This window comes from Cervus canadensis, chromosome 17, assembly GCF_019320065.1.
Source record: "Cervus canadensis isolate Bull #8, Minnesota chromosome 17, ASM1932006v1, whole genome shotgun sequence".
Classification (NCBI taxonomy): domain Eukaryota; kingdom Metazoa; phylum Chordata; class Mammalia; order Artiodactyla; family Cervidae; genus Cervus; species Cervus canadensis.
In genome coordinates, this window is record NC_057402.1 from 10,906,866 (window position 1) to 10,921,599 (window position 14,734).

Consider the following 14,734-nt stretch of genomic DNA (forward strand, 5'->3'; position numbering starts at 1 on the left):
CAGAGAATTTAAATTGGAGGTCAAAATGTTTCCTTTCTGGATTCTTATTTAAATTAACCTTGAGATGAGTGATCTAATTGCACTATCATTCATCATCCACTTTGGATAGAATTTAGAAAGCAAATTGCAGAATACTACGCTTAGTTCAATTCTAATCCTGCCTCTCTTTCTGCCATTTTATTTTTAACCTCAAATTCCTTCATCTCTAAAACAGTGAAAATAGCAACCTGTTTTAAAAGCCATTTTTAAGTTAATACATTATTATAAAGATGAAATGCAAATGCTATACAACAAAACAAAAACAGAATTAAAAATATTTTGTTTGGTGAAATTTTATAATACATAAAGCCAGAAAAATCTGCATCACTTTATCTGATGTTCTTCAAGGTAAAGATAAGGTACAGCGTGAGTTCTAAAAAGCTGCTTATACTACTGTTATAAATGTGAAAAGAATCTAGAGAATGATTAACTTCTTACACAAAATACTTATTATTCATGTCTTTAAATTCTCTAAAAGTAAATCAATCAAAGAAGATTACCATTAGTAAGTATTCAAATTATTTTTCCCTGTTGATGTAATAAACTATCAATCAAGACACTCAAAACCAGCAGAAACAACCCAGAAATCTGGAAGTCATTCCTCTTTTTCCCACATTAGGTCCATCATTAAGTTCATTCTATCTCAATAAATACATCTCAGATATATCCACCGTTCTCTGTTGTCCTAATTTGCTCTCCTGCGCCAAGCCAGCTTCACATACTACAAGGACTAGAACTGCAACTTCCTCCCACTCCAATCCACTCTCCACACAGTTAGCAAAATGATCACTGCAAAATGTCAACAGGATACGTCCTTCTCAAAGTCCTGCCCAGCTTCAAGTCTTCAAGGCCTTCCACTGTTCAAAGAAAGAATGACTCTTGCATGCTCTGTCACTGACCATCTCTCTAACCTCTTCAAGTCACGACCTACCCTTACCCAGTGGACTCCACCACACTTAAGACCACTTTGAATTCCCCCAACTCCTCTTCTGCTCTCTCTGCCTGGACCACTTGTTCTCACCTCCTCAAATGGCTATCCCTCCTATCCCATCCCTTCAGCTTTCAGTTCCTCAGAGATGCTTCTCTGACCTCCCAATGCTCAGTTAGTGCCCTCACACTCCCAACTCCCCCACATCCCCCCAACTTTACTCTGTCTTTTCTGCTCACCCACTATTTTAATGTCTGTTTCCTGCCCCCTAAAAAACTTCCTTGAGGGTAAGTTCTTGTTCTGTTTACCTCTGTCTTCTCAGAGCTTAGAACAGTGGGAGGTACTCAGTAAATATTTACGAAGTCATTATTATTAAATGCTCACTTTGAGACACAAGATTGCTTTTTTATAAAATTATCTAAGAGAGTATGGCCATGCAAAAGTGAATAAAGCAGCTCTGTGTGATTTTTGTCATACTTGTATCACCTGGAAGTCACCACTCACAGAAGCAAGACAAAATTAAAGAAGGTGTTATGAGTACCAATAAATCTTAATATCTGAACATTATGATTTTAAATGATTTGCTCATAAACATAGGTTTTATTATTTGAGTTGCAGTTGCTTAAATGTTCAGCTGCCTACATTTTACATTAAACCCTCTATTAAAGTCAGTATTATTGCCCCCATTAAAAAGTCTTTCCCATTTGCTTAATTCATCAGCATTTTTACGTAAAGTCAGAATCACACATTAAATAATCCCCTACGCTTATTCTTTCATTGTTTTCCATAGTTTCTATGTCTTCCTGATACAGAATCTAATCAGGGACTGTTTTCTACCTTTTATAGTAAAGGGTAAGATAGATGAGCGTCCTAAATAAATGGCTGCTTGTTGATTAAAGAAATGAATGAAATCATTCAGCAATAAAGATTTTCTTAGTATAATACAGTCATTAGTTTACATTTTCCTTATATGCATTTATTCAGTTAATCTTCTGTATTATAAATTAAACTGAATATCTTTAGAAACTTACTAAAATCTTATCCTCTATAACTCAGTTATATAGTTTCATCAGAAACATTTGATTCTTTGTATAAATATGCTTTATATAATATTCTTTATACACTTCTATGAAATTAAATTTTTTTTAGACATTAGTATCTAATTAACTTTAGTGTGAACTCTTCGGCAAACAATTTTTTTTCAAAATAATTCAGAGACCTCTAAAGCTCACCACTGTCTATCCTTCACCTTTCATTCTTGCTTTATGAAACTTATAACTTGCAACATGCTCTCTTGGCCCAGATTCAGCCTGCTCAACGCAAAGTGTAGTGTGCTCAATATTTTGAGCTATAAATCTAATTTGCTTATGCATAATAACTCCTTGGTCAAGAGGATCTATACCTGTTCCCTTCTACAAGTGTTTAACTGGTATTCCCAGGTGACACTAACACACTTAGGTCAGTTAATATCACTTCAGTTGAATGAGAAATTAAACCTAGACTGTGTAGACTTAATTCCACTGAAATTACAGAATGATCTGGGAAAAACAGACATGAAAAAGCTTCATGTGCTTTTGAATCACACGCACTACTAAAAAAAGCATTTTCTCCATTCACATCTCTAAGTTAAAATATATATATATATATATACACAATATATCCATACTGCCTGCAATGTGGGCAACTTATAAAAATAACATGTCATATCCCTGATCTTCATCACTGGAAGAATGCTGTATATGCCTAAAAATAAAACCCAAGGGCACATAACAGTATTTTAAACAACATATAAGTTAATTTAAAATTATTTTTTTAAAAAGTTAATCCAAACAGAAAGCCAAAGCAAAGTCTATAAAACTCACTATCCGCAAACAGAATCCCTAGTACTATGTAACCTCCTTGACCTCATTAGTAGGTAAGCTCCCTAAGGATCCAAAAGGCATTATCTGTTGTGTTCATTCAAGTTCTGTTACAGAACACTTTGCATATGGTAGAAATAAATAATAAATAGCATGCATCAAATATTTAATATTGTATATTAATAATCAATATTAAATAAAGGAAAGAAAGTTCTAGTAGATCAAACATTTTATTAGTAACAGGAAAACTAATCTGAAGGAATTTAAAAAGCAATTAAATATAAAACTAAAACTGCAGTGGCCATAATCGAATCTCTAGTTGATGATTCTTGAGCAGTCACCAAAAGGTGACTATTAAGACTATCAGTTAAATCGTATTATCAATGTTCTAGAAATATTATTAATAATATATTTATGTCAACAGAATACCAAATAAGATTGCTATGATTTTATAAGACTAAGTTTTTTTTTTTAGCTGCTGAAAACATAATGTTTCTACTGAGAAAATGATTAGAGAAAACTTTGTAGTTTAAGATCTAGATTTCTCCATTTCCATCAGCTAAGTTCCCTAAATATTTTCAAAATAATTCAAAATATTTATAATACTTCCTCCACTCAGTGGCTAGATACAAAAGATCAGCCATCCAAAGCTCTGAAATGTTCTCCTGGCAATGACAACGTACTACCGGGAAAACATGATGAATTCAAATCTTATTTCACAGCAACTTACTCGAACTTTTGGCAAGACTCTCCGAAGTGTCTCAGCAGGGTTCTGTCGCATCAGAAGTGGAAGATTTGCAATCACGCTTGTTCCCTGGATATCCTGACCAGCACTTACAAAGAAAACACAAATTTAAGATTTGTAACTATAAATTTGTGATTATAATTTACATTGTAAAAAGCAGGGATTAACTTGAAAACAACTGCTTTTAATCATGAACACCAAACTTCTGACAATTTTAAACTTTAAATGCATCAATTAGATATAAAAATTAAACCAGAGCTGAAATTTCATTAGGTAAATCTTACAACAAATACATGGAGATATTAATTATGTTTATGCTAAAACATGATTCTCTATCTACACACGTCTTACTGAAAAAATATTGAGACCATTATTAAATACTTACTTTAAAATTCAACCTCATTTTTCCCTGTGACCTGCCAGTTTGCTATACTTTATAAAAACAGATTTGGTAAATTTCATTTTGGTAAAATACTAATAATCATAACAATAGCAGGGACAGCAACAAAATTAGCTACAGCAGAATCATACAACTTTCTTCTAGTACAATGAAACTATCTGTTGCACTCCACTGACTCCGAATTGCCAGAAACTTAATATATATATTCTATATTCTTAAAAGTCAGTAGGGTGTATTTACATGGTACCTTTTTGATACAGCATTCATTAGGTCACTAAGGCGTTACCAAAACAATCTGTGATACTCTAGCGGCCTAAATACTTCAAATTCTTCTGAAAAACCATTTTCATGCAAAAACTTACTTGTTTTTAAAATATAAGCTAAGCAACATAAGTTGTGCAAGTACTTGAAACATAGCTATAACAGATGTCATTAAATGTGGTGCCACCTCAGAAAGAAATTCCACCTATCCTTAACTGATGCCAATTTGAATGTTAATTACTGATACCATAATATTTATTTAAGTAAAAATGATTTTGATTAACCCTCCAAATGGAATTATTTGTTAGTACACGTATGTAAGGCCTTAACAAGGGGACTTCCCTGGTGGTCCAAAGGTCAAGACTCCATGCTTCAGCCGCAGAGCTCATGAGCTCAGTCCCTGGTTGGGGAACAAAGATCTCATGTACCGCATGGCACAGCCGAAAAAAAGACCTTAATATGGATTTTTTAAAGAGTGTTTTCAAGTATTATATTTATTTCCTTCAGTGCTTTGTAAATTCTGCTAATAAGCAGCATATTCTGACTAAATGGAGCTGCCCTGCTGTGGAAAAAAGTCTTTTCCCTGTTGCAGTATCTCTGTTTAGTCACTCAGTCATGTCTGACTCTTTGCGACCCGCATAGACGGTAGCCCACCAGGCTCCTCTGTCCATGGGATTTTTCAGGCAAGAATACTGGAGTGGGTTGCCATTTCCTCCTCCAGGGGATCTTCCCAATTTAGGGATTGAACCCGCATCTCTGATGTCTCATGCATTGTGGGCAGATGCTTTTCCACTGGGCCACTGTTGCAGTATGGTAGGCTGCAAAATGTAGGTCAGTACAATCTTTCCACTATTCTCATCACTCTCTAAGTGAATACCTTAAGAGACAAAATTCAAGAAGGAAAGAGAAGGGAGGGGAAAAGGAGAGCCATGCCAAGGTGAGGAGAAGATCAAAAAAGGGAAAATAAAATTGCATATAAAAGTACTGCTTGCAGCTGGTTGAATGTCATGCATGCGTGTGTGTGCTCAGTCACTCAGTCATGTCTGACGCTTTGCAACCCCGTGGACTGTAGCCTGTCAGACTCCTCAGTCCATGGAATTTTGCAAGCAAGAATACTGGGGTGGGTTGCCATTTCCTACTCCAGGGGATCTTCCCAACCCAGGGATCGAACTCTAGTCTCCAGTGTATCCTTAACTGGTTCAGTTCAGTTCAGTCGCTCAGTCGTGTCTGACTCTTTGTGACCCCATGAACTGCAGCACACCAGGCCTCCCTGTCTACCATCAACTCCTGGAGTTTACCCAAACCCATGTCCATTGAGTTGGTGATGCTATCCAACCATCTCATCCTCTGTCGTCTCCTTCTCCTCCTGCCCTCAATCTTTCCCAGCATCAGGGTCTTTTCAAAAGAGTCAGCTCTTCACATCAGGTGGTGAAAGGACTGGAGTTTCACCTTCAACATCAGTCCTTCCAATGAACATCCAGGACTGATCTCCTTTAGGATGGACTGGTTGGATCTCCTTGCAGCCCAAGGGACTCTGAAGAGTCTTCTCCAACCCCACAGTTCAAAAGCATCAATTCTCTGGTGCTCAGTTTTCTTTATAGTCCAACTCTCACATCCATACATGACTACTGGAAAAACCATAGCCTTGACTAGACAGACCTTTGTTGGAAAAGTAATGTCTCTGCTTTTTAATGTGCTGTCTAGGTTGGTCATAACTTTCCTTCCAAGGAGTAAGCGTCTTTTAATTTCATGGCTGCAATCACCATCTGCAGTGATTTTGGAGCCCAAGAAAATAAAGTCAGCCACTATTTCCACCGTTTCCCCATCTATTTGCCATGAAGTGATAGGACCAGATGCCATGATCTTAGTTTTCTGAATGTTGAGCTTTAAGCCAACTTTTTCACTCTCCTCTTTCACTTTCATCAAGAGGCTCTTTAGTTCTTCTTCACTTTCTGCCATAAGAGTGGTGTCATCTGCCTATCTGAGGTTATTGATATTTCTCCTGGCAATCTTGATTCCAGCTTGTGCTTCTTCCAGCCCAGAGTTTCTCATGATGTACTTCTGCATATAAATTAAGTAATCAGGGTGACAATATACAGCCTTGAACTGGTAGGCAGATTATTTACCACTGAGCCACCTAGGAAGCCCAGGTTGAATGGTGCCCCCCACCCCCATAAAATATATCTATACCATAATCCTGGAAACTGTGATGTTATCTTAATTTGAAAAGGGATCTTGAGATAAAGAGCTGGTCATGGATTATCCAGTAGACTATAAACCAAATAACAAGTGTCCTTAAAAGAGATATTCAGAGAAGACAGAATAGGAGGCAATCTGACCACAAAGCAGAGACTGGAGTGATGTTGCCACAAGCCAGAGAGTGCTGACAACCACCAGAAGCTGGGACAGACAAGACACAGATTCTTCCCCACAGCCCTGCCTGACACCTTGATTTTTGACTCAGTGGCTACTGATTTCAGACTCAGTTGCTATTTTTAGCAACTACTAGTTGCTACAAAAGTACTTGCTACTTTTAGCCTCCAGAACTGTGAGAGAATACATTTCTGTTGTTTTAAGCCATCCAGTTTGTGATGATTTACTACAGCATGATAAGAAACAAATAGACCACTAAAGAACTAAAAGAGAAGAGAAATATCTGAAAAAGTAATGTTTCATCTGACAATGCCTGGCCCAAAGTAGAGGCTTAGCAAAAATCTCTTAAAAGGATGGATGAATGGATAACTCATTGCATGAACTGATGTCACAAATATTTAATGCGAACATTCAGTAAATTTTATTTACTTACTTTGCAATTAGGAAAATATATGATCACTAATATCTCACAGATAGGAAGACAAAATATTTCATGGAAATAAAAGCAGAGAAAAAAAATTAAATGATAGATTTAAGACCCTAAATAGTTACATTAAAGGTAAATGATTTAACTATACCAGTTAAAAGACAGGGTTTGGCAGAATGGATTAAAGGACCTGACTCAACTAAATGCAGCCATAAGAAACTAATTTCAAATATAACAATATCAGCAAGTTGAAAGTAAAGGACAGAAAATGATATAACACAGAAATATAGACCAAAGTAAAGCGGTGGTGGCCAAATTAAGGTCAGATAAAGTCAACGCCCTTGTAAAGAAAATCACCAAAGATAGACAGGGACCTTGATGATAAAATGATAAAAGAGGAAATCTACCAAGAAGACATAGCAATTCTAAATGTGTATACATCAAACATAATTGCAAAATAATCTGAAACAAAAACTACACTAAAAGGAGAAGTTGTCTAGACAAATACACAGCTAGATGGAGACTTTCATACTCCTCTCCTAACAACTGATGGAACTTGAAAATCATCAAGGACATAGAACTCAACAACAACCAACAAGATCTAATTAACATTTATAGAACACTCTCCAGCCAACAACAGTAGAATACACATTCTTTTCAAGTGCTCAAAGAACATACACCATGAAAAACCACATCCTGGGCCATAAAAGAGAACTTCTAAAAACTGAACTCATACAAAGAGTTCTCTCTGACCACAATGGAATCAAACTAGAAATCAACAATAAACAGGTAACAGAAAGCTCTCCAAATTCTTGGAAATGAAACAACACACTTCTACATAACTGTGTCCAAGAGGACAATTTTTAAAAATACACTGAATTGAGTGAAAATGAAATACAAGATATAAAATTTTATGGGACACAGTTGAAGCACTACAGAGAGAGATATTTATAATAATAAATGTATACATTTATGAAAGGAAAGAGGAAAAGAGGGAAAAATCTCAAATTAGTAATCTAATTTTTCATCTTGAGTACAAAATAGTCACAATGCAAGCAAAGGAATAAAAACAGAAAACAATAGAAAAAATAAATGAAACAAAGACTTGGTTCTTTTAAAGGATCAATAATGCTGATTAACTTTTAGCAAGACTGTCAAAGTAAAAATGAGAGAAGACACAAATTACCAATGTCACAATTAAAACAGGAGATATTGCCATAGTCCCTGTACATATCAAAAAGGATAATATGAGAATGCTATAAGTGATTCTACACACATAAAACCGAAAACTTAGACAAAATAGACCAATCCGTCAAAAAACTCAAACTTCCACAATTTATCCAATACAAAATACATTATTTGAATAGTTCTACAACTATTAAGGAAGTTGAATTCATATTTTAAAACTCCTAGAAAAAATCTCAAGGTTCGCATAGTTTCACTAGAGAATTCTACCAAACATTTAACAAAGAGTTAATACCATTCTACACATTCTCTTCCAGAAAACAGAAGGGGAAAGAACACTTTCTGAAAGCACTTTAAGAAGCTCTTACTATACTGATAACAAAACCTAGGAAGATTAAAATACCAATACAGAGAGAACAATATCCTTCATGAATATAGATGCAAAAATCCTTAACAGAATATTAAGAAATAAAACATAGTAATACATTAAAAGAAGAATTATACACCATGATCAAATGGGATCTACTGCAAGAATGCAAGGCTAGTTCAATATTCAAAATCAGTGTAACCCATCATATTAACAGGTTAAAGGAGAAAAATATCAAAAGTATCAATGCAGAAGGAATATTTGACAAAATTCAACACAAGAACACTGAAATTACAAACAAAATACCATTTACAATCCCTCAAAAATGAAACACTAACAAAATCACAGGACTTGTATGCTGAAAACACAATGTTAAAAAAAATCAAAGCAGACCTAAGTAATTAGAAAAACAATCTATGTTCATAGATTGAGAAATTCAGCAAAATAAGATGTCAATTCTCCCAAATTGCTGTATAGGGTTAATACAGTTACCATCAAAATCCCAACAAGATTTTTGGGATGTAAACAATATTTTTCTAAAATGTATATGGAAAGGCAACAAAACTAGAATAGCTAAAACAATTTTGAAAAAGAATAATGTGGGAAGAATCTGTCTACTCAATTTTAAGACATTATATTGCTACAGTAACCAAGATGGCATGGTATTGGCAGGGGAATAGACATATAAATCAATGAAACAGAAGAGAAAACCCAGAAACAACCTCCATATATATACACACTCCACAAACATGCACAGCTGATTTTTGACAGAGGTGCAAAGGCAATTCAGTGAAGGAAAGAAGGATATACAGCCTTTTCAACAAATCATGCTAGAGCAGCAAGAAGACACCCGTAAGCCAGAAAACAAACAAAAAAAACCCCAAACTCCAATAAAAATAAAACCAAAATGCCTTGACCACAGTAAAATGAATCTATAAAATGTAAAGCTATAAGAACTTTTTAAAAACCCAGGAGAAAATCCTCTAAATCTAGGATTAGGCAAAGAGCTCTTAAATTTGACATCGAAAGCAGAATCTATAAAAGGAAAAATTGATAAATTGGACTTTATTGCAATTAAAAACTTTTGCACTGTGAAAGACTTTGTTAAGAGTTAAAAGACATGCCATAGAGGAGGAGAAATATTTGTAAACTACATGTCTGACAAAAGAATAATATCTAGAATATAAAAAGAACTCTCAAACTCAACAGTAAAAAAAAAAAAAAGCACACAATCCAGTTAGACAATGGGAAAAAAGAATGAAGAGACTTTTTAATGAAGATGATATACAGACTGTAAATAAGCACATGAAAAAGTTCAATATTGTTAACTATAAGGTAAAGTAAACCCATAATGAAATATCACTACACTAATTCACTCATTCATTGATGGTGGAAACACAAACTGGTACAGCCACTCTAGGAAAAAACTGGCAGGTTCTTAGAAAATGAAACATGCAACCAGCAATTGTACTCTTCAACATTTATCCCAAAGAAATGAAAACTTACGTTCATACAAAAACTTGTGGATGAATGTTTTGAGCGGCTCCAAAAAAATGTCAACAACCTATATATCCTTAAATGAGTGAGTGGTTAAACACACTGTAGTCCATCCATACCTACACAATGCTACCCAGAAATAAAAAGGAACAAAAAATATTGACAGATGCAACAACCTGATGAATCTCCGGAGAATTATGCAAATGAAACACTAGTCAACCCCAGAAAGTTACATACTGCATAATTCTATTTATACAACATTCTTGAAACAGCAAAATTATACAAATGGAGAAAAGATTAGGTGATTTCCAGAGTTGCGGCGGGGGCAGGAGGAAAAAGACGTGACTACTAAAGTGTAACATGCGGGATTCTGGGTGGTGGAAAGCCTACCTGTCTTGATTGTATTGATGTCAATATCCTGGTTGTGTACCATACTACAGCTTTTCAAATACTAACACAGAAGTGTTGGGCGGCACCCCACAGACCAACAAACCTTGAAGTTGCCCAGCCTCAAGACAGAAGAAAAAGCCCAGAGACAGGGGCAGAGACATTTACTGGATAGGGGATCTTTCACGGCTGAAACCAAGGGTCCTGGAGCAATACTCCACCATTTACAGCAGATGGCAGGCAGGGCATGGTCGCAATTTTTGCTTTTTCCTGGAAAGGGGCTACCAGTAAGAGGGGGAACTGACAGCAGACTGGCTCCTCAGTTACCAGGGAAAGCAGCAGCTGGGGCATTTCCCTCACAGCCCCTCAGTTAACCACCATCTCAAGGGCAGATGTCTCCCTTGAATAAAACTAGGGCGTGGAGCCATTTTGGCTTACGGATTAGAACAATCACTGGCTGCAGCAGGCGGAAGCACAGTCGGGAGAGCAGGGTATAGGTGAAGCAGGGACTGGTAGGGCAGGGGATGTACAAAGAACAAGAGAACAGCCATATGGATGAAGCAGACCTGGCTAACTCTATTATTTCTTACAACTGTCTCTGAATCTATAATTATCTCAAAATAAAAAGCAAATGTTTTAAAGGTCAATGTGACAACGCTTTTTTAAAAACACATATGAACACCTCAACAGATGTAGAAATCTGACAAATACAACATTCATTCATGATTTAAAACTATCACAGGTGGGATGAATTGGGAGATTGGGATTGACATATATACACTACCATATATAAAACAGATATCTAATTAGAACTACTGTGTAACACAGGGAACTCAGTGATCTGTGGTGACCTAAACAGGAAGGAAATCTAAAAAAGAGTGGATATGTATGAATGTATAAGTGATCCACTTTGTTGTACAGCAGAAATCAACACAACATTGTAAAGCAACTATACTCCAATTAAGAAAAAATACTACCAACAAATTAGAAATAGAAGGGAACTTCTTTAACCAGATAAAGGGTATCAACGAAAAACTTATCGCTAACATCATACTTAACCATGTAAGAATGTATGTTTTCTCACTAATCATGAACAAGGTAAGAATGTTCAAATCTACTGCTTCTAAAATTCAACATTGTGTTAAAGGTTTGAGTCAGCACAATAGGCAATAAAAAGAAACAAAAAGCTTACAGATTGGAAAGGAAGAGGTGAAACTGTAATGTACAAAATAGCTAGTAGAACTAATAATGAGTCTAGCAGTGTGGCAGGATACAAGGTCAATATACAAGTCAACTATATTTCCATATACTAGAAAAGAAAAATCATTTGTTTATTTTTGCTTTTATTTCCAATATTCTGGGAGGTGGGTCATAGAGGATCCTGCTGTGATTCATGTCGGAGAGTGTTTTGCCTATGTTCCCCTCTAGGAGTTTTATAGTTTTTGGTCTTACATTTAGATCTTTAATCCATTTTGAGTTTATTTTTGTGTATGGTGTTAGAAAGTGTTCTAGTTTCATTCTTTTACAAGTGGTTGACCAGTTTTCCCAGAACCACTTGTTAAAGAGGTTGTCTTTTTTCCATTGTATATCCTTGCCTCCTTTGTCGGAGATAAGGTATCCATAGGTACGTGGATTTATCTCTGGGCTTTCTATTCTGTTCCATTGATCTATATTTCTGTCTTTGTGCCAGTACCATACTGTCTTGATGACTGTGGCTTTGTAATAGAGCCTGAAGTCAGGCAGCTTGATTCCTCCAGTTCCGTTCTTCTTTCTCAAGATTACTTTGGCTATTCAAGGTTTTTTGTATTTCCATACAAATTGTGAAATTATTTGTTCTAGTTCTGTGAAAAATACCGTTGGTAGCTTGATAGGGATTGCATTGAATCTATAGATTGCTTTGGGTAGAATAGCCATTTTGACAATATTGATTCTTCCAATCCATGAACACGGTATGTTTCTCCATCTGATTGTGTCCTCTTTGATTTCTTTCATCAGTGTTTTATAGTTTTCTATGTATAGGTCTTTTGTTTCTTTAGGTAGATATACTCCTAAGTATTTTATTCTTTTTGTTGCAATGGTGAATGGTATTGTTTCCTTAATTTCTCTTTCTGTTTTCTCATTGTTAGTGTATAGGAATGCAAGTGATTTCTGTGTGTTAATTTTATATCCTGCAACTTAAATAAATGAAAAAAAAAAAGAAAAGAAAAATCATAAACAGGAGGGGGAATTGGGAGATTGGGATGACACATATACACTATTGATCAGTTCAGTTCAGAGGCTCAGTGCGACTCTTTCAACCCCATGGACTGCAGTACACCAGGCTTCCCTGTCCATCATCAACTCCTGGAGCTTACTCAAACTCATGTCCATTGAGTCGGTGATGCCATCCAACCATCTCATCCTCTGTCATCCCCTTCTCCTCTTGCCTTCAGTCTTTCCCAGCACCAGGGTCTTTTCCAGTGAGTCAGTTCTTCGCATCAGGTAGCAAAAGTATTGGAGTTTCAGGTTCAGCATCAGTCCTTCCAATGAATATTCAGGATTGATTTCCTTTAGGATTGACTGATTTGATCTCCTTGCTGTCCAAGGAACTCTCAAGAGTATTCTCCAACACCCAGTTCAAAAGCATCAATTCTTTGGCACTGAGCTGTCTTTATAGTCCACTCTCACAACCATACATGACTACAGGAAAAACCAAAGCTTTGACTAGACAGACCTCTGTCAGCAAAGTAACATCTCTGCTTTTTAATATGCTATCTAGCTTGGTCATAGCTTTTCTTCCAAGGAGCAAGTATCTTTTAATTTCATGGCTGCAGTCACCATCTGCAAAGATTTGGGAGCCCAAGAAAATAAAGTCTGTCACTGTTTCCATTGTTTCCTCATCTATTTGCCATGAAGTGATGGGATCACATTTTTTGATTGCTGAGTTTTAAGCCAGCTTTTTCACTCTCCTCTTTCACTTTCCTCAAAAGGCTCTTCAGTTCTTCGCTTTCTGACATAACGGTGGTGTTATCTGCATATCTGAGGTTATTGATATTTCTAATCCCTGCAGTCTTGATTCCAGCCCAGCATTTCACACGATATACTCTACATATAAGTTAAATAAGCAGGGTGACAATATATAGTCTTGACATACTCCTATGCCAATTTGGAACCAGTCTGTAGTTCCATGTCCAATCTAATTGTTGCTTCTTGACCTGCATACAGATTTCTCAGTAGGCAGGAAAGATGGTCTGGTATTCCCATCTCCTTCAGAATTTTCCACGGATCGTTGTGATTCACACAGTCAAAGGCGTTAACATAGTCAATAAAGCAGAAGTAGATGTTTTTCTGGAACTCTCTTGCTTTGTCTATGATCCAACAGATGCCGGCAATTTGATCTCTGGTTCCTCTGCCTTTTCTAAATCCAGCTTGAACATCTGGAAGTTCATGGTTCATGTACTGTTGAATCCTGGCTTGGAGAATTTTGAGCATTACTTTACTAGTGTGTGAGCTAAGTGCAATCATGCGGTAGTTTGAACATTCTTTGGCATTGCCTTTCTTTGGGACTGGAATGAAAACTGACCTTTTCCAGTCCTGTGGCCACTGCTGAGTTTTCCAAATTTTTTGGAAATACATAAATTACTTTTTTAAAAAAGAATAAAAATTTTAAATTAAAAAAGATTTAAAAGACTTGAGAGAAAGTCATATATTGGGTTCAGTCTGGTTTTTCCATAATAGCATATGGAATACCCAAAAGAACTTTTTGGCCAACTCAACATATAAGAGATCCAACATACTTTTAATAGGAGTCCCTAAAGAAGCAAAGCAAGGAAACGATCAAAAACAAAAAAAAATTACTTGAAAAAAAGATTCAAAAGAGCACACCATATACCTGAGAAAAACCAGCATAACCAACACTGAGACATGTTACAGAACTTAAAAAAAAACCCTTTGGGCTTCCAAGGAAATTGAGCATGTTACTCAGTAATAGAAAGAACACACAGTCTGTCATTCAGCTTTGACAGCTGTAAGATATTAGAAAAGCACATGATAACCTGTAGTGACACTGCTTACTATAAATAGAACATGAAAAAATAGAAAAAGCACACTTAAATTATAATTATCATAATCTCTATCAAACACATATGGATCTATGCTACCATCAGGATTTCCAGACGGATCAGTGGTAAAGTATCTGCCTGCCAATGTAGGAGATATCGGTTCGACCCCTGGGTGGGGAAGATCACCTGGAGGAGGAAATGGCAACCCACTCCAGTATTCTTGCCT

At 36.1% G+C, this 14,734-nt stretch overlaps 1 protein-coding gene across 4 annotated transcripts in view; it reads right to left on the bottom strand.

Moving 5' to 3' along the window:
- Positions 1-14,734, bottom strand: part of PPP4R4 (protein phosphatase 4 regulatory subunit 4) — a 100,722-nt gene that overhangs the window by 57,209 nt on the left and 28,779 nt on the right. For all 4 annotated transcript variants that reach the window (XM_043490239.1, XM_043490238.1, XM_043490240.1 and 1 more), the window contains one exon: positions 3,557-3,659. In XM_043490239.1, coding sequence (XP_043346174.1) covers positions 3,557-3,659 — 103 coding nt within the window. The remainder of the gene's footprint in view (positions 1-3,556; positions 3,660-14,734) is intronic.